The 20,946-nt window shown below is 46.4% G+C and overlaps 2 protein-coding genes across 2 annotated transcripts; one reads left to right on the plus strand and one right to left on the minus strand.

The window, feature by feature from the left end:
* Positions 1-527: 527 nt before the first annotated feature.
* LOC119884270 (2,4-dienoyl-CoA reductase, mitochondrial-like) lies at positions 528-15,779 on the minus strand. Its single transcript, XM_038694724.1, is given in 11 exon segments — positions 528-928; positions 1,113-1,175; positions 1,270-1,416; positions 1,505-1,577; positions 1,703-1,802; positions 3,976-4,101; positions 4,104-4,122; positions 4,375-4,461; positions 8,984-9,041; positions 10,693-10,901; positions 15,608-15,779. Coding segments are annotated over 11 exon segments (1,008 nt in total). The 5' UTR covers positions 15,674-15,779; the 3' UTR covers positions 528-868.
* A 195-nt stretch (positions 15,780-15,974) lies between these two features.
* LOC119884271 (phosphomevalonate kinase-like) lies at positions 15,975-20,307 on the plus strand. Its single transcript, XM_038694725.1, has 5 exons — positions 15,975-16,113; positions 16,778-16,841; positions 16,927-17,079; positions 17,178-17,307; positions 20,071-20,307. The coding sequence occupies exons 1-5, from the start codon at positions 16,019-16,021 to the stop codon at positions 20,214-20,216; spliced, it is 588 nt and encodes a 195-aa protein (XP_038550653.1). The 5' UTR covers positions 15,975-16,018; the 3' UTR covers positions 20,217-20,307.
* Positions 20,308-20,946: the final 639 nt, after the last annotated feature.

Below are 20,946 nucleotides of genomic sequence, written 5' to 3' on the forward strand. Positions count from 1 at the left end.
GCATTGTCAAGCTGAGAAAAGAAGGAAAATCAACCAGAGCCATTGGACAAACTCTGTCTCCTACTCATCTTTTGATCTTAAACCCAAATGTCTTCAGTGAACAACAAAACCAAAAGATATTTGCCTTACTTACCAATACTTTAGGAGGGGACTGTATAAAGTGAACTAGTCGAGATGGGGTCTAAGAGACAGGCTGATGGTTTAGATAAAAAATTATTCAAGTTAGTTTGTAAAGATAACGGAGGGCCTTCCTACAAGTTTTAAGACTTAAGACAGATCTTTACCATCCACACGTCAACACATTGTAGGAAATCGTTCTATAACAGACCTCTAGCATTATTCCTGTTAATTTTTCCTGCCTGTAGAACTGATGCTACTTTCCTCAGTGTTGCAGCCACATCGAGCGGAGACAGCTGAAACGGGTCCCGCAGGTGGAACGAGTACAGTTTTACATGTTTTTTAAAGGTCAAACAAAGAAAGCGAGCGAGCTTACAACAGGTGAGCGGTCCAACATAAAACAAACACAGTCCAGAGAAACTTTTTATTATCAAACTGCCACAAACATGTTTGTGTTTCCACTGAGCATGTGCAGTTGGTCACATGACAAGTCCAGCAGTTACAAGCTAACAGGCTAACAGTGGCTGTGTTCAGAATCACATGCTAACGTACCGTTCATGCTAAGTATGATGTCAGACTGAGTGTAGTTCCAGCTGCACAGTGATCATGTGCCTCAGTCACATGATGTCCTGCTGGACAATATCTCAGTCTGCTGGAACTGGCAGTACATAGTACTACGTAGAGTATGTAGTAGGTGTGTAGTGGTGTTTCCTGTTCATCATCATGACATCAGCAGGAGGGCGGAGCGTTTTTAGGATCCTTTAGTTTTTCTGATCATCGCCTCCATGATATTCCACTGATCTGGAGTCACCTGAGACACAAACCAAAATAATTTCATTATTATCATTATTATTATTATGTAAACTCTGAGTGACCCAAAAGAAGCAGGACAGAACAACACAAACACCGACTGCAGCTGGTTGGTGGAAACAATCATAATGTAAAACTTCATGTTTCTGAGGGAAACGTTTCAAACGTTTCAGTGAGACACTCACCCTGCGCAGATCATTAAACTCTCCAGCCATCGACACATATTCTCCTCCATCGAACCGGATCACCTGAAAACAAACAAATGGTCAGGTGGACTCTGATCCAGGATCAGTTACACCTGTACTCAGCATGGACTCTGATCCAGGATCAGTCTCAACTCACAGCTCCAGACATCCAGGTAGCGTAGTCGCTGCACATGTACGCTGCCAGGTTTGCGATCTCTTCTGGTTTTCCCAGCCGACCCGTCGGGATTCGACTGATCATGGCCTTCTCAAAGGCTCCGGTCGGGTCCAGACGGCTGAACGCCCCCTAAACACAGCAAACAAACAACAGGTAAACAACAAACAGTCACCTGCAAGCAAACAGATGTCAGCAGCTGTGGTCACACGACCAGTACCTTGGTTTTGATTGGTCCAGGCTGGATTATGTTGAACCTGTGGCCGTAGCGCCCCCATTCTGCAGCCAGAGACCTGACACACCACAACAACAACAGTGTTACCATGACAACCACACACCCACCATGATCTACATCATGATGTCGTCATGGTAACGGCAGCATTTCGTGAACAGCTAGAAGGTCACGGATCAGACTGACTTGTAGAGCGCCTCAACGCCGGCCTTCGCCGATGCACTGGGGACCACGAAACCAGAACCAGACTCAGCGTAGATGGTGGTGATGGCCAGGAAAGAAGCACCTGCAAAACAACAACAATAAATAATAAACAACATGTTTGTTCTGCAATAAGATCAGTCTCTGGACGTCTCTGGCTCTGGATCAGCCTCTGACTCTGGATCAGCCTCTGACCTCTCTGACTCTGGATCAGCCTCTGACTCTGGATCAGCCTCTGACCTCTCTGACTCTGGATCAGCCTCTGACTCTGGATCAGCCTCTGACCTCTCTGGCTCTGGATCAGCCTCTGACCTCTCTGGCTCTGGATCAGCCTCTGATCGCTCTGGATCAGCCTCTGACCTCTCTGGCTCTGGATCAGCCTCTGACCTCTCTGACTCTGGATCAGCCTCTGACCGGATCAGCCTCTGACCTCTCTGACTCTGGATCAGCCTCTGACCTCTCTGACTCTGGATCAGCCTCTGACCTCTCTGGTTCTGGATCAGCCTCTGACTCTGGATCAGCCTCTGACCTCTCTGACTCTGGATCAGCCTCTGACCTCTCTGACTCTGGATGAGCCTCTGACCTCTCTGGTTCTGGATCAGCCTCTGACTCTGGATCAGCCTCTGATCTCTCTGACTCTGGATCAGCCTCTGACCTCTCTGGCTCTGGATCAGCCTCTGATCGCTCTGGATCAGCCTCTGACCTCTCTGACTCTGGATCAGCCTCTGACCTCTCTGGTTCTGGATCAGCCTCTGACTCTGGATCAGCCTCTGACCTCTCTGACTCTGGATCAGCCTCTGACCTCTCTGACTCTGGATCAGCCTCTGACCTCTCTGGTTCTGGATCAGCCTCTGACTCTGGATCAGCCTCTGATCTCTCTGACTCTGGATCAGCCTCTGACCTCTCTGACTCTGGATCAGCCTCTGACCGGATCAGCCTCTGACCTCTCTGGCTCTGGATCAGCCTCTGATCTCTCTGACTCTGGATCAGCCTCTGACCTCTCTGGCTCTGGATCAGCCTCTGACCTCTCTGGCTCTGGATCAGCCTCTGATCGCTCTGGATCAGCCTCTGACCTCTCTGACTCTGGATCAGCCTCTGACCTCTCTGGTTCTGGATCAGCCTCTGACTCTGGATCAGCCTCTGACCTCTCTGACTCTGGATCAGCCTCTGACCTCTCTGACTCTGGATCAGCCTCTGACCTCTCTGGTTCTGGATCAGCCTCTGACTCTGGATCAGCCTCTGATCTCTCTGACTCTGGATCAGCCTCTGACCTCTCTGACTCTGGATCAGCCTCTGACCGGATCAGCCTCTGACCTCTCTGGCTCTGGATCAGCCTCTGACTCTGGATCAGCCTCTGACCTCTCTGACTCTGGATCAGCCTCTGACCTCTCTGGCTCTGGATCAGCCTCTGACCCTGGATCAGCCTCTGACCTCTCTGGCTCTGGATCAGCCTCTGACCGCTCTGGTTCTGGATCAGCCTCTGACCTCTCTGACTCTGGATCAGCCTCTGACCTCTCTGACTCTGGATCAGCCTCTGACCTCTCTGACTCTGGATCAGCCTCTGACCTCTCTGGCTCTGGATCAGCCTCTGACCCTGGATCAGCCTCTGACCGCTCTGGCTCTGGATCAGCCTCTGACCTCTCTGACTCTGGATCAGCCTCTGACTCTGGATCAGCCTCTGACCTCTCTGGTTCTGGATCAGCCTCTGACTCTGGATCAGCCTCTGACCTCTCTGACTCTGGATCAGCCTCTGACCTCTCTGACTCTGGATCAGCCTCTGACTCTGGATCAGCTCTGGATCAGCCTCTGACCGCTCTGGATCAGCCTCTGACCTCTCTGGATCAGCCTCTGACCTCTCTGGATCAGCCTCTGACCGCTCTGGATCAGCCTCTGACCGCTCTGGATCAGCCTCTGACCGCTCTGGTTCTGGATCAGCCTCTGACCGCTCTGGTTCTGGATCAGCCTCTGACCTCTCTGACTCTGGATCAGCCTCTGACCTCTCTGACTCTGGATCAGCCTCTGACCTCTCTGGTTCTGGATCAGCCTCTGACTCTGGATCAGCCTCTGACCTCTCTGACTCTGGATCAGCCTCTGACCTCTCTGACTCTGGATCAGCCTCTGACCTTTCTGGTTCTGGATCAGCCTCTGACCTCTCTGACTCTGGATCAGCCTCTGACCTCTCTGACTCTGGATCAGCCTCTGACCTCTCTGACTCTGGATCAGCCTCTGACCTCTCTGACTCTGGATCAGCCTCTGACCTTTCTGGTTCTGGATCAGCCTCTTGCCCAGCTCCAGTGTGATGAAGGCCGTCCCGTTCAGGACAATGTCAGTGATGCTTTTCCAGCCGTTTGCCGACAGACGTTCTGACGGACAGACAAAGTTCCTGCCGCGTTGTTGATGATCACCTGCACCAATCAGGACACAGCAATTATGACAATGCTGTAATTAATGACATCACAGATGATATCACAGCGCTAGGCAGTCAGAGCATCTTCTTACACATGATGACATCACACTGCAGCTCACATGACTGTTCAGATGTTCAGATTTGATTTTAAGGTTCAGGTTTAGGACTGCTCTGTATCAATGGCGTCCTCACAGGTAAAGAAAGACAGGTGTGTGTAGGTGTGTGCGTGTGCGTGTGCGTGTGTGGTTACATCAGGGAGTCCCGTCAGAGTTTCTATCTGGTCGACGCAGCGAGAGACGGCCTGAGAATCTCTGACATCACACTGAACCGCATGGACCTGAGGACAGAGTGGGGGGGGGGCAGGTTAGAGCAGTCATCCGCCGGTCACCATACAGCCAAGGGCCGATGTGGCTCAGGGGGTAGAGCGGGCAGAAGGTCAGTGGTTCATGAATGACGTGAATGACTAATCATTCATGCAGCACACCTGGACACACCACCACTCACTGAACAGATCTCTGCCTCACTGCCACAAACAACTGTCTCCACCTGCTGGCATGTAAAGCCGTCTGCTCCCAGCGCTGTTCCACAGACTTCTATTCCTGTCATCGTCACGCATAGACCAGTAAACCGAAATGTGCACATCCCACACAGAAATATTAGTAATCTCTTAAGGATTAGGACAACTGCACCAACTCCAGCACCCAGAACAAACTCATTTAAAATGGCTCTCTTCAATGTGAGATCACTGTCAAGTAAGACTTTTATCTTAAATGATTTTATCTTGTCTGCAAATCTAGATTTTATGTTTTTAACTGAATCCTGGTTGCAGATGAATGACTATAGCCAGCTAGCTGAACTGTGTCCGCCTCAATATGATTGTTTTAGTCAACCGAGGGTCAGTGGTCGTGGTGGTGGGCTAGTGAGCGTGTATAGGAAAAATTTTAAATGTCATCAAGTACGCTGTGATGAATTTAACTCCTTTGAAGTTCTCACTCTTAAAGTTGGAGGGCTGCAACCTCATATTTGTTATAATTTATCGCCCCCCAAAACCGCCTGGAGGATTTTTATCAGAACTTCCTGAATTTTTATCTACTCTGGTTTTAAATTTTGACCCCACCAATGTTAATGCAACTGACTTTTTAAATATGGCCACTTCTTTTAACTCCAAACAACATGTCAAAGGGCAAACACATAACCGTGGTCATACACTGGACTTGGTTTTTACCCTGGGTGTCAGCATTTCCTCTGTGGAATTAGTGGACATGACCATATCTGACCACAGATGTATTGTTTTTAGCTGTGATTCGCCTGTTACTCATGCCGCCTCACCAAGCTCCGTGTGTTCTCGCATCTTTAATGAACAAAGTGTTTCAAAGTTTTGCGCATTCTTTCAGAGCCAAAGCCAACACCTGTCTGATTCCAACACCAACAATCTGGTCGATCACTTCAATCATATCTGCTTGTCGTCACTAAATATTACTGCTCCTCTAAAGGTTAGGCCTACGTCTAAAGCTAGTAAGCAACCCTGGATAAATGACAGCATTCGCAGCCTCAAAAGGGAATGCAGGAAAGCAGAGCGCAGATGGAAAAAATCCAGTCTCCAAGTCCATTACCTCAGTCTGAAGGATTTATTAATTAACTACAATAAAATGGTTAAGGATGCGAGAACACACTATTTTTCTGAACTCATTACTACACATAAACACAATCCCAGGTTTCTGTTAAAGACTGTGGATCAGCTGGTAAACCCAACCCCTCCTTGTGCCTCAGCTGGAAGTAATGATGACTGTGAATTGTTTTTATCTTATTTTACCAATAAGGTGGTGTCAATCAGAGCCTCTATTACCCCCGTGGCCTCTTACTCAGAGGTTCCTCACCAGCAACAACAGAGTTTCAACCAGTTTCATCCCATCGACTTGTCTGAGCTTTTAAAAACAGTATCACAAATGAGAGTGTCCTCCGGCCCACTTGATGTAATACCTACAAAGTTTTTACTAAAAGTAATAGATTCTGTTGGGCCCCGTTTGATCTCTGTTTTCAACAGCTCCCTATCTACTGGTTGTGTCCCTGATTATTTTAAAACGGCTTGCGTGAACCCACTTTTAAAGAAACCTGGTTTAGATCCCTCCCTCCCACATAATTTTAGACCAATTTCAAAACTGCCTTTTATTGCAAAGATTCTAGAAAGAATTCAGGAAGTACCACAGCACTGAGACTGCCCTGCTTAAAGTCACCAATGACCTTTTAATGTCTGCTGATGAAGACATGTGCTCAGTCCTGGTACTCCTGGACCTTAGTGCTGCTTTTGACACCATTGATCACAACATCATGTTAGACAGACTGAGGCACTGGGTGGGGATCTCTGGTACTGCCCTAGAATGGTTTTCATCCTACCTGTCAAATAGGAAGTTTTGCGTGTCTGTAAACAACTGTCTCTCTGTTCTATCCAGTTAAATATGGTGTGCCTCAGGGGTCGGTCTTAGGGCCCATTTTGTTTTCCTTGTATCTGCTTCCCCTTGGACATATTATCCATAAACATGGCATTTCTTTTCATATTTATGCTGATGACACACAAATGTACTTGCCCGTCAGATCCACAGACCCTGGAATGCTGAGTTCACTTAACAACTGCCTTTGTGAAGTTACAAAATGGATGTAAAATAAGAGTACGCAGAGTACTATGTACTGCCAGAAATCCTGGTCATCGGGTCCCAGCAGATGGCAAATCAAATACTGCCATCTGCTGGTTCCCTAGTAAATCACTTTAAGCCTGTGGCAAAGAACCTTGGTGTTTGGTTTGATAGTAATTTAAATTTCGAGCAGCACACCACAAAGCTTGTTCAATAATGTTTTTATCAACTTAGAAATATAGCAAAAATTCAATCTATGTTAACTTTTAAGGACACAGAGACCATTTTACAGGCCTTCATCTCATCACGCCTGGATTATTGCAACAGCCTTTTCACCTGTTTAACCCAAAAATCTATTGATCGACTCCAGACTGTCCAGCACTCAGCTGCCAGGCTTTTAACCAGAACAAAGAAATATGACCACATTACTCCTATTTTAGCTTCATTACACTGGCTCCCAGTATGTTTTAGAATTGACTTTAAAATTCTATTGATCACTTTTAAAGCTCTTCATGGCCTCTCGCCTTGTTATATTTCTGACCTTTTAGTCCCATACGCACCAGCACGTACCTTGAGATCCTCGGGCAGGGGTCTGCTGTCTGTTCCAGAGTCTCGACTGAAAACTAAAGGGGACAGAGCGTTTGCTGTCAGGGCCCCGAGGCTCTGGAACAGCCTGCCCGAGGAAATCAGGTCGGCTGAGTCAGTGAACTCTTTTAAGTCCCTTCTTAAAACATACTTTTATAGGAGAGCCTTTCCCGATCTTATTTGACTTTATTTTATCCCTTTTATTTTATTGTATTTTACTAATTTTATATTTATCTTAAACGTGTATTTAGTCTTTTCAATGTTTTCATGCTTTTATCTTGTATTGTTTTTATATTATTGTCTCTTGGGTATTATTGTCTTTACACTTGTTAAAGCACTTTGTAACTTGTTTTTGAAAAGTGCTCTACAAATAAAGAATATTATTATATTATTATAAGAAGAAGAGCAAAGGAAGTGCACATTAGATGTTAGGAGTAAGAGGAAGTGTTCTCAGAAGAGATGAGTTTTCAAGAGCTTCTTGAAGTCAGAGAGGGACGCCCCTGCTCTGATGGCGTGTGGTAGCTCGTTCCACCATCTGGGTGTCACAGATGAGAACAGCTGGGACTGGGATTGCTTTGTGTGAAGGGATGGCAGAACCCGGCGGCATTCGTTAGAGGAGTGTAGTGACCGAGAAGTAACGTAAACTTCTATTATGGAGTTTAGGTAGATGGGTGCAGACCCAGTAGTCACTCTGCAAGCATTAGTGACTTGAATATGATTCTGGAGACCACAGGGAGCCAGTGGCCTCCAGAATCAGATATTCACATTCAACTTAGCAGAGAGGTGAGTCTGACACCATCCTGTCACCATCAAACACCTGACGGTGGCTTTGTCCGAAATCACCCACTACTACTACTATGCCATTTCATAGTGCTGTCCGAATGTATAGTGATAATTATTATACCCTATATAGTCCACTCAATGTATCCAGAATGTATTTTGAAAAGTAGTGTGCAACCAATGCTCACTAACCAAACCATATATACCATCATGCACTGCGCTGATAGAAAAAAATGATTGTCCGACAGCAATGACGTAATTAACGGTGCCATCGGAGTAGTGTCCGAAAGTGTTGTTTTAATAATGCGAGTGAGCTCCCTATATAGTGCTCTACATACAACTCCCTACAGAGGGGGTAGGGAGTTGTAAATGAGTGGGGATTTCGGACACAGACCATATTTTTATTTTCCCTCTCACGCTAACTACTGCTATTGTTAGGTAATTAGCTCAGTTAGCCATGCAGCTAGTGGTCCTTTTAGCTTAGCTGACTGGGAGCTTGGGCATCCAGGGAGTGTTGATGTTTACACTAGTGGCAAAGGAACTTTGGACCGCCGGGAGGAGGTGGTTTTCAGGCCTGGGCGCCAAGATCCCAGTCCAGACAGACTCAGCTAGCTAATGGGACCTTCAGCTGCACAGCTAACAGAAAGCGCTATGATGTGTAACTGTAATATTATTACAGAGAGGATGGTCTACACCTGCTCTATCAATTGGTGCTTTATAATGAAAATTTAATTGAAATCCAAATTTTTGCTTTGGAAGTGTTGTACGAGTCTCTGAAGCCCTGTTTAGTGTTTGAACATGAGGCTCCAGGTCAGTCTGCTTTGATCTAGTCCAGTCCGGTTCAGTCTGATTCTGGTTTGTCACCTTGTTTCCAGTCTGGCGGCTGATCTCCTCGGCTGTTTTCTGCAGGACATCCAACTTCCTGAACAATAGGCACAAATGCATGAAGTCAGGATTTATCAATTTCATCTAACTAAGTACTGCAACTCTGTGAGGAACTTTCATTAAAAGGTCATAAAATGAAGTTGTAGCTGATGTTTTCGTCAGTCCGTCACATATGGACAAACTTATAAATATGGAGATCCTTATTCTAATTCACATTCTCCTGTTTAGGATTTGTTTTAGTTGTAAATAAAGCAGAGTGTCGTCTGCATAGATAAGCATTTTTTTCATTCTGTAATAAGAATTGGGGGGGGGGGGGGTTAATGTGACCTCTGACCTGTTTTTTCTTGTTCACCTGCATCCCAACCATGGAGGCAGTAGAATCCGTAAGGAATAGGCTGCTACAAGACCACGATGTCCACAACAACAGTTTAGCTTTCCTGGACTGTGCCGTACACACTGAAGAAGACACGAGCCTGCATATTGGGGTTTACAGAAAACCCACACACGGACCAATACCTACTCTTCAATTCCTACCACCCACAGGAGCACAAGCTACGGGTCATCAGAACCCTGCAACAACCCTGTGTTTTTTAAACCAAAGACCATGCTAAGACAGATGCTGGTCCACCGCAAAGACCGCACACCCAAGCACAAGAAAAGCAATCTAGTGTATGCGGTCCAATGCAGTGAGGAATGCACAGACCTGTATATTGGGAGACTAAACAACCACGACACAAACGCATGGCTCAACACAGAAGGGCCAACTCCTCAGGTCAAGACTCTGCAGTTTACTTACATTTGAAGGACAGAGGACACTCGTTTGAGGACCACCAGGTGCACATCTTAGACAGAGAAGATGGATGGTTTGAAAGAGGTGTCAGGGAAGCCATCTACACCAGGGCTGAGAAGCTGTCACTGAACAGAGGAGGGGGTCTACGCCACCACTTATCCCCCACTTACAATGCTGTCCTTTCATCACTTCCCAGGAAACTCAACAAACATAACCTATTGGCCTCAGGTGAAGATGCCTGTGACGGCCCCTCTGCAGGGTTCATACTGCTGTTGGTGTGCTTTCTGTCTCCAGGGCTGCAGACCTGATTGGCAGGGTAATCAGCGGCATGGGACACACCTGGGCCCGGTGTGCCCCATGCATATAAGCCAGAGCAGCAGTCAGTCTTGTTGGACCTCCTCATCTCACAGCTTCCTTTGTTTGGTTTCTTGTCTTTGTTTTTCACTCATCCACTCCCTACACTACTGACTTTACACATTCTTCCCACTCACTGGTTTCGCTTATTTTCTTACTAACAAATCACTTTGTCATTTAGCTTCCCTGTATGTCTCCCGTTTTTGTCCAGTCCATGAGCCGGGCTGTGACATTGTGGTTGTTCAGACTTGGCCACGGGTGGCTAGAACGACCATGACAACTGTCGTTACCACAGCCAGGAGCACTAACGAACCAGCGGTATCGATGATCCTAACTAACAATCCCATAGAGGTTAAATAGCTGAGTTTCCCTACCAGCCAGTCAGTCTCTCGGATGAGGGACAAAACATCTTCTAGTATATTCAACCAAGTCCAGTTGCCCTGGACTTTAACCTTCGTTGGATAACTATGACCTGGATGACTGAGAACCTCTGACCTGGTTTGTTTTTAATTTTGGGGGTTAGTTATACAGTGTGACCTCTGACCTGCTGGCGATGACACACTGAGCTCCCAGCTGTGACAGGGTGGTGGTCATGGCTCGGCCCAGTCCCGTCCCCCCTCCTGTGATGAACGCCACTCTATTGGTGAAACTTCCTGGTGGCAACATGGCGCCTTCCGCCGGAGGGAAGAATCCCGACTGAGGAGGAGGAGAATCGGACTGCTGACGAAGGAGCACCGAGCTGTGGAACCATGACTGAGAGAAAACATTGAAAAGAACAGAGTTTAGAGCCTTCTCCTACTTCCTGACTCCACATGTCACGGTTTTTAAAGCTAGACTCAGGTGGTCTCCATGTTTACTATTTACAAGTTGAAACTATTTATTCATTCATTACAAAAACATAAATGTCCCCAAAACATTGAAATATTAGTAATCACAATGAATACAGATCAATATTTATATTACTGAAGATCTCTGTGCTGTCCAGGCCCCACAGTGATGGGAAGGCGCCGAGTCGGGGGGCCGCAGTTGGAACCACCTTTTGCCTGGTCTCACTGCGTTTTCCTTTGCAAATACTGCGAGATCAGTCATTGATCTCAGCTCTCAGTGAGTTCACGCAGGTAGAATGTGTCCAACTTGACCAGCGCCATTTTTATTCCCGCCACTGCAGTCGCTTGCAGCTCACGTTAGACTATCAAGTCAGCAAAAGTCAGCCACTGTCATCTCGAAAGCACCTAATGCTACGCCAAGTTTAAAGGATTCCAAGATGGCGTCTAGACATGAGATTTGTAACAACTAGTGTTTTATAGGACTATAAAACAGCCACGCTGAGACAGAATTCAGTGACTGAACATCTTCCCTTTAACTTAACAGTGACAGTCGTGACCCTGAGAGGTAGACAGGAGAAGTTTATTCTCTTTCCAAAACCCAAAACAAATCCAGAGAAATGTCGCTGTGGATTGATCCTAATGTGATGTCAGTAAGCTAATGCTAGCTAACTTCCTGCAGAATGTAACGTCATAAAGCCCTGCTGTCCTGCTTTCTAATGACTGGAATAGGGAACAGAGACCTGGAACAGTGTTGATCCTTAAGATCGTCAGGCGATGCAGTGCTTCACTTTTACTCTGTGGTCACTAGACATTAGCTTCTGTTAGCTTCTGTCTTCATTTGTTTCACGTTGGTTTGACAGACTGAATAGAACCTTTAAAAGCTGCAAACCTTTCTGAGATCGCTTTGTCATTTTTCTATTCTATATTTCTCCAGTTACAGACAGAAGCAGCGCCGTGATAAAAGTCCAACACAGTGGACACTAATGGGCCAAACACTTTCCAGAGACCCCCTTACTGCCCTCAGTGGCCTCTTTACTGCCTCCAGAGGCCCCCTTACTGCCCTCAATGGCCTCTTTACTGCCTCCAGAGGCCCCCTTACTGCCCTCAATGGCCTCCTTACTGCCTCCAGAGGCCCCTTACTGCCCTCAGTGGCCCCCTTACTGCCTCCAGAGGCCCCTTTACTGCCCTCAGTGGCCCCCTTACTCCCTCCAGAGGCCCCCTTGTTGTTAATTGTTAATCGTTGTACTATATTTTTCTATTTTATCAATTTATATATAACTCGCCTTTGTGTATTCCATATTTACAGGTGCTGGTCATATAATTAAAATATCATCAAAAAGTTGATTTACTTCAGTAATTCCATTCAAAAGTGAAACATGGATATATTCATTCATTCCTCACAGACTGATTTATTTCAAATGTTTATTTCATTTGTGATGATTAAAACTGACAACTAATGAAAATCCCAAATTCAGTATCTCAGAAAATCAGAATATTACTTAAGACCAATTCAAAAAAAGGATTTTTAGAAATGTTGGCCAACTGAAAAGTATGAACATGAAAAGTATGAGCATGTACAGCACTCAATACTTAGTTGGGGCTCCTTTTGCCTGAATTACTGCAGCAATGCGGCGTGGCATGGAGTCCATCAGTCTGAGGTTGCTCTGATAGTGGCCTTCAGCTCTTCTGCATTGTTGGGTCTGGCGTATCGTATCTTCTTCTTCACAATACCCCATAGATTTTCTATAGGGTTAAGGTCAGGCGAGTTTGCTGGCCAATTAAGAACAGGGATATCATGGTCCTTAAACCAAGTATTGGTAGCTTTGGCACTGTGTGCAGGTGTCAAGTCCTGTTGGAAAATGAAATCTGCATCTCCATAAAGTTGGTCAGCAGAAGGAAGCATGAAGTTTACTTTCATCAGAGAACATAAATTTGGACCACTGAGCAGCAGTCCAGTCCTTTTTGTCTTTAGCCCAGGCGAGACGCTTCTGACGCTGTGTCTTGTGTAATGCGACAGCTGAAACCCATGTCTTGCATACGTCTGTGCGTGGTGGTTCTTGAAGCACTGACTCCAGCTGCAGTCCACTCTTTGTGAATCTCCCCCACATTTTTGAATGGGTTTTGTTTCACAATCCTCTCCAGGGTGCGGTTATCCCTATTGCTTGTACACTTTTTTCTACCACATCTTTTCCTTCCCTTCGCCTCTATTAATGTGCTTGGACACAGAGCTCTGTGAACAGCCAGCCTCTTTAGCAATGACCTTTTGTGTCTTGCCCTTCCTGTGCAAGGTGTCAATGGTCGTCTTTTGGACGGCTGTCAAGTCAGCAGTCTTCCCCATGATTGTGTAGCCTACAGAACTAGACTGAGAGACCATTTAAAGGCCTTTGCAGGTGTTTGGAGTTAATTAGCTGATTAGAGTGCAGCACCAGGTGTCTTTATTATTGAACCTTTTCACAATATTCTAATTTTCTGAGATACTGATTTTGGGGTTTTCATTAGTTGTCAGTTATAATCAAAATTAAAAGGAATGAACACTTGAAATATATCAGTCTGTGTGGAATGAATGTATACATTATACAAGTTTCACTTTTTGAATGGAATTACTGAAATAAATCAACTTTTTGATGATATTCTAATTACATGACCAGCACCTGTATATACACTGCTCACAAAAATAAAGGGAACACTAAAATAACACATCCTAGATCTGAATGAAAGAAATAATCTCATTAAAGACTCCTTTCTTTACATAGTTGAATGTGCTGACAACAAAATCACACATAAATTATCAATGGAAATCAAATTTATCAACCCATGGAGGTCTGGATTTGGAGTCGCACTCAAAATCAAAGTGGATAACCACACTACACTTAGGCTACCTCTGGCGAGCACATGGAGGGCTGTGCGGCACCCCAAAGAAATGCCACCCCACACCATTACTGACCCACCGCCAAACCGGTCATGCTGGAGGATGTTGCAGGCAACAGAACGTTCTCCACGGCGTCTCCAGACTCTGTCACGTCTGTCACACGTGCTCAGTGTGAACCTGCTTTCATCTGTGAAGAGCACAGGGCGCCAGTGGCGAATTTGCCAATCTTGGTGTTCTCTGGCAAATGCCAAACGTCCTGCACAGTGTTGGGCTGTAAGCACGACCCCCACCTGTGGACGTCGGGCCCTCATACCACCCTCATGGAGTCTGTTTCTGACCGTCTGAGCAGACACATGCACATTTGTGGCCTGCTGGAGGTCATTTTGCAGGGCTCTGGCAGCGCTCCTCCTGCTCCTCCTTGCACAAAGGCGGAGGTAGCGGTCCTGCTGCTGGGTTGTTGCCCTCCTACGGCCTCCTCCACGTCTCCTGATGTACTGGCCTGTCTCCTGGTCATGTTTGACTTTCTGTCTGTCTGCTTAAAATGTCAATAAAGTTTATCCAAAAAGACAACACTTAGGGGATATATGTGGGCCGAGATAAACGCCATCACGTTCTGTGCGTGGCATCTTCTCTGCGGAAGTCCAGCTTCCTGCTCATTCGCGCTGCTGCTGGTTATATATGGAAAATCCCCTCTGATCCCTGAGGATGTTGCTTTTTACCCCAGAGGGCAACAACAAGCTGAACTGTCGTATGATTGGTCTGATGGTCACTCTCCTGAAAGTGAGAAGGTGTTAGTGCGCCACCTGGTGGCAATAAAGTAGTAACGAAAGGTACTTGAGTACTTTCTCCTCCTGCTCCGTCTCAGAGGGAGATCTAGTACTTTTTACTTCACTACATTTCTCTAACAGCTTCAGTCACTTTACAAAGACACATGAAGAGTTTCTGAAATCTGATGTTAGTTATAAATTAAACTCCAACAGTTTAGAAAGTGCAGCTGCTCCATTAGTTCTTTATTTATTCTGATCATCGTTGAAGTCATTTTTCATGTGAAAACATTTGAGGTGAAGATCTGCGGCTTTTCCTTTTTATTATTTATGTTATTTGGAGGTTTGGACTGACTGAAGGAGTCTCTCTGAGAAACTGGGACAACATGTCTGATGGTTTTCATTTCACAATCCATTAATGGAGAAAATAATCAGCAGATTGATCCAGAATGAAAAGAATCATCAGCTGCAGTCTGAAACTTATCAGTTCAACCTCAACAACTACAGCAGCAGCATCCTACTGTACTTTAAAGAGGAGGAAGAATACTCTGATCACAGGGGACATTTTACTGCAGTGAGTACTTTTAATACTTTAAGTAGATTTTACTGATTATACTTGGTAACATTTTCAATGCAGTACTTTTACTTATAACTGAGTATTTTACAGTGAGCTATTAAGTACTGGATCTGAACACTGTGTACACCGCCGCTTCCGAGATGACCCTGTTCTGGATCTGGTCTTCCCTGTAAACCTGGACCCCTCCAGACTTGATGGAGACACTTTAAATTTCACAGAAAACAAATGATTTATTCTGAAATAAAGAAGATTAAATCTGCCACGTGCACTCTGAGCTGCAAAGCGCGTGCACGAGGATGCGGGTGAAAGGTGAGCTGCAGCAGGTAACGTCCATTTCCCGCCAGAAGCCCGGCTGATTATCGATTATGGATGTTGTGTTTGCGGCTCCGGCCGTTTTAAAGTACTTTAAGAAGTTTTCTCACCTGGTGCACTGAAGCGCGCGCTGATCTTAAAAACTCTGCTTTCCTCCAAAACACGGCGGCCGCCATCTTGTTCAACAGCTGGTGACCTTTGACCCGGATCAAACCAACCGTCAGAGAGTGACGACGGTCACGAGTTACCGTAATGTGTCTAAAATGGCGTCACTTTGGAAAAACACTCCGGAATATTTCCATATTTATCTTCACAAACAGACTTCACACGCCACGTGATCAATATCCAATCGGTCTGATATCGATTAGTGACCGGACGAGCCCTCCGGTGTCTGACAGAAGTTTAGATCGGGAGCGCTTCGTGTTTGTTCGGATAATTACGGTACCGAGCCGCGGTGGTCCGACTGTCGGAGCACGCGCTGATAGAAAGCAGCAGCTGATCGATGTGATCACTGAGGACAGATGGAGGACCGAGTCTCTGAACCCAAACTGGTTCTGGTCTTCAGCGGGAAACGGAAGTCCGGAAAAGATTATGTGACGGACCTGATCCACAACCGGTAAATATCCATTTGTTTGAGTCGGTTTGTGAGGAGGTGACGTGATCCCAGAGAATGGAAATAAAACCATTAACAGGGGACGTCAGAACTGATCAATAATTGGTCCCGCCTGTTAAAGCTCATTAATCCAGCTGATGGATCACAAGTTGTCCGTCCCTGTGATTGGCTGCTACTGTCTGTCCAATCACTTACGGAAAAAGATCCTTCCCAACCAAGTTTGATTGTTTGTCCTTTTATAGTTAAAAGTTGTCTTGAACGTTACCTGAAAGATCTGATGATCTGTCTCTAAGTGGGGTTTGGAGGAGGAGCTTATTTAGTATCAGGACGATTTTTATTGTGACATTGAGAATATTTGGTTTACAACAATCGTCATTTCAACAGGAATGAAGATGCTGTTAGTCTGCTGCGAGTGTTGAAATCACACCAGAAGCCGGTTCTGATTAGGTTAAACTAACCCTCCGCGAGTCTCAGAAGTGAACCGGTCCTGGTCTCATGGAGACGCTGCAGAGCATCGTTTTATTCATGTTCCTCCTGAACAAACCGCTCAGAGCTGCAGAAGCTCCTCCTCTGGGAGTTCATTCTACTGGAAACAAGAAAAGTGCTGCGAGTGATGAAAACTTTAAATATAAACTCCACCTGGATGATGTCTCTCCTGCTTCTGCAGTTTAGGATCTGATGCTTGCTGCGTCATCCGCCTGTCTGGACCTCTCAAGCAGCAGTATGCTAAGGTAAGACCAACACCTGTACGCACAGGTGAGACCAAGAGCTGACCATGAGGCCTGCTGAGTGATTCTGGTTCTGTTGGATCTGCAGGAACACAATCTGGACCTGGACCGGCTGTTGGGTCCTGGTCTTTATAAGGAGCAGTATCGGGCCGATATGATTCGCTGGGGAGAAACTCGCCGCAGCCAGGACCCTGGGTTCTTCTGTCGCCTAGCAACCAGAGGAGCAAGGCAACCTGTCTGGGTGAGTCCCTGATGTCTCTTCCTCCTGCTCCTAGGTGGCGAGTGATGCTCTCTGATTGCTCAGGTGGTATGTGATGGTCTCTGCTCTCTGATTTTCAGATGGTGAGTGATGCGCGGCGGCTGTCAGACCTGCAGTGGTTCTGGTCAGAGTTTCCTCGACAGACTCAAACTGTCAGAGTTCAAAGTTCAGAAAAAACACGGCAACAGAGGGGGTGGATCTTCACTGCAGGTAGGTTTACCTGTCTGTCTCTCTACCTCTGTCTCTCAGGTGAGGACGATGCAGTCAGTGGTAGTTTACCTGTCTGTCTCTCTACCTCTGTCTCTCAGGTGAGGACGATGCAGTCAGTGGTAGTTTACCTGTCTGTCTCTCTACCTGTCTCTCAGGTGAGGACGATGCAGTCAGTGGTAGTTTACCTGTCTGTCTCTCTACCTGTCTCTCAGGTGAGGACGATGCAGTCAGTGGTAGTTTACCTGTCTGTCTCTCTACCTGTCCGTCTCTCTACCTCTGTCTTTCAGGTGAGGACGATGCAGTCAGTGGTAGTTTACCTGTCTGTCTCTCTACCTGTCTGTCTCTCAGGTGTGGACGATGCAGTCAGTGGTAGTTTACCTGTCTGTCTCTCTACCTGTCTGTCTCTCAGGTGAGGACTATGCAGTCAGTGGTAGTTTACCTGTCTGTCTCTCTACCTGTCTGTCTCTCAGGTGTGGACGATGCAGTCAGTGGTAGTTTACCTGTCTGTCTCTCTACCTGTCTCTCAGGTGTGGACGATGCAGTCAGTGGTAGTTTACCTGTCTGTCTCTCTACCTGTCCATCTCTCTACCTCTGTCTCTCAGGTGAGGACAATGCAGTCAGTGGTAGTTTACCTGTCTGTCTCTCTACCTGTCTCTCAGGTGAGGACGATGCAGTCAGTGGTAGTTTACCTGTCTGTCTCTCTACCTCTGTCTCTCAGGTGAGGACGATGCAGTCAGTGGTAGTTTACCTGTCTGTCTCTCTACCTCTGTCTCTCAGGTGAGGACGATGCAGTCAGTGGTAGTTTACCTGTCTGTCTCTCTACCTCTGTCTCTCAGGTGAGGACGATGCAGTCAGTGGTAGTTTACCTGTCTGTCTCTCTACCTGTCCGTCTCTCTACCTCTGTCTTTCAGGTGAGGACGATGCAGTCAGTGGTAGTTTACCTGTCTGTCTCTCTACCTGTCTGTCTCTCAGGTGTGGACGATGCAGTCAGTGGTAGTTTACCTGTCTGTCTCTCTACCTGTCTGTCTCTCAGGTGAGGACTATGCAGTCAGTGGTAGTTTACCTGTCTGTCTCTCTACCTGTCTGTCTCTCAGGTGTGGACGATGCAGTCAGTGGTAGTTTACCTGTCTGTCTCTCTACCTGTCTGTCTCTCAGGTGTGGACGATGCAGTCAGTGGTATTTACCTGTCTGTCTCTCTACCTGTCTCTCAGGTGTGGACGATGCAGTCAGTGGTAGTTTACCTGTCTGTCTCTCTACCTCTGTCTCTCAGGTGTGGACGATGCAGTCAGTGGTAGTTTACCTATCTGTCTCTCTACCTGTCCGTCTCTCTACCTCTGTCTTCAGGTGAGGACGATGCAGTCAGTGGTAGTTTACCTGTCTGTCTCTCTACCTGTCTGTCTCTCAGGTGAGGACAATGCAGTCAGTGGTAGTTTACCTGTCTGTCTCTCTACCTGTCTGTCTCAGGTGAGGACAATGCAGTCAGTGGTAGTTTACCTGTCTGTCTCTCTACCTGTCTGTCTCTCAGGTGTGGACGATGCAGTCAGTGGTAGTTTATCTGTCTGTCTCTCTACCTGTCTGTCTCTCAGGTGAGGACGATGCAGTCAGTGGTAGTTTACCTGTCTGTCTCTCTACCTGTCTGTCTCAGGTGAGGACGATGCAGTCAGTGGTAGTTTACCTGTCTGTCTCTCTACCTGTCTGTCTCTCAGGTGTGGACGATGCAGTCAGTGGTAGTTTATCTGTCTGTCTCTCTACCTGTCTCTCAGGTGTGGACAATGCAGTCAATGGTAGTTTACCTGTCTGTCTCTACCTGTCTGTCTCTCAGGTGTGGACGATGCAGTCAGTGGTAGTTTACCTGTCTGTCTCTCTACCTGTCCGTCTCTCTACCGCTGTCTTTCAGGTGAGGATGATGCAGTCAGTGGTAGTTTACCTGTCTGTCTCTCTACCTGTCTGTCTCTCAGGTGAGGACTATGCAGTCAGTGGTAGTTTACCTGTCTGTCTCTCTACCTGTCTGTCTCTCATGTGTGGACGATGCAGTCAGTGGTAGTTTACCTGTCTGTCTCTCTACCTGTCTCTCAGGTGAGGACGATGCAGTCAGTGGTAGTTTACCTGTCTGTCTCTCTACCTGTCCGTCTCTCTACCTCTGTCTTTCAGGTGAGGACGATGCAGTCAGTGGTAGTTTACCTGTCTGTCTCTCTACCTGTCTGTCTCTCAGGTGTGGACGATGCAGTCAGTGGTAGTTTACCTGTCTGTCTCTCTACCTGTCTGTCTCTCAGGTGTGGACGATGCAGTCAGTGGTAGTTTATCTGTCTGTCTCTCTATCTGTCTCTCAGGTGTGGACAATACAGTCAATGGTAGTTTACCTGTCTGTCTCTACCTGTCTGTCTCTCAGGTGTGGACGATGCAGTCAGTGGTAGTTTACCTGTCTGTCTCTCTACCTGTCCGTCTCTCTACCGCTGTCTTTCAGGTGAGGACGATGCAGTCAGTGGTAGTTTACCTGTCTGTCTCTCAGGTGTGGACGATGCAGTCAGTGGTAGTTTACCTGTCTGTCTCTCTACCTGTCTCTCAGGTGTGGACAATGCAGTCAATGGTAGTTTACCTGTCTGTCTCTCTACCTGTCTGTCTCTCAGGTGTGGACGATGCAGTCAGTGGTAGTTTACCTGTCTGTCTCTCTACCTGTCCGTCTCTCTACCTCTGTCTTTCAGGTGAGGACGATGCAGTCAGTGGTAGTTTACCTGTCTGTCTCTCTACCTGTCTGTCTCTCAGGTGTGGACGATGCGGAGTCAGAGTGCGGGTTGGACAGTGGGGTTGAATTTGATTGGCTCATCACTAATGAGGCTGACGCCCCCTCGTTGGAAGAGCAGCTGCAACCAATCCTGAAGCTGGTGGAGGAAGCAGCTGAAAATCACTGATCGATAACGGATGAACGTTCAGTAACAGCAGGACTGTAGAGCTGATCACTGTCCTCTCTCTGTGATCAATAAAGTTTTTCTAGAAACTCAAGAGAAGTCTGCAGCTGCGTTTGAATAGTCACTGAAGCAGCAAAGGCTGCTGGGAGATTCTTACCTGGACTGTAAACACTCACCTGTCTGAGGCTGTACATATATTTTTATACTTCTACTGTAGTAATATCCAGTCCTGTCATATACAGGTGAAGGAAACTGCAGTAAAGTCTGAAAGTTTTCAGACTTTAGATTAAATTGATCAATTAATAAAATAGAAAGTGTGAACAGAAGAAAAATCTACATCTAATCAATATTTGTTCTGACTTGCTGTCACCTTCAAACAGCATCAGTTCACTTTTTGAAAGTATTCTTACTTTAGTTTGTCCACACCTGCGTAAAACTTCTGCACAGTACTGTAAATACATTTATCACTAAGTTATCCTAAGATACTATTATGTTATTCATGTTTCTATATGCGAGTTTTGCTTTAATCATTATGAAGTAAATTATATATTAAATATTCTAAAGCTGCCTTCACTATGGATCCTGTCACCGGGTGAAGATGAGGAAGAGGCATCGTTACAGCTAATATTACAATGATGGCAACATTTTCAGACTGTCGGTTGTGGCGTCCAGAGGGGCGTTCAGGTGTCAGTCAGGAACTTTGATTATTCTGATGCCACATGGCTGCAGGTTA

The sequence above is a fragment of the Micropterus salmoides genome, unplaced genomic scaffold (assembly GCF_014851395.1).
Source record: "Micropterus salmoides isolate LMB-PRFRI ecotype aquatic unplaced genomic scaffold, ASM1485139v1 Ms_hic_scaffold_3325, whole genome shotgun sequence".
In the NCBI taxonomy this organism is placed as follows: domain Eukaryota; kingdom Metazoa; phylum Chordata; class Actinopteri; order Centrarchiformes; family Centrarchidae; genus Micropterus; species Micropterus salmoides.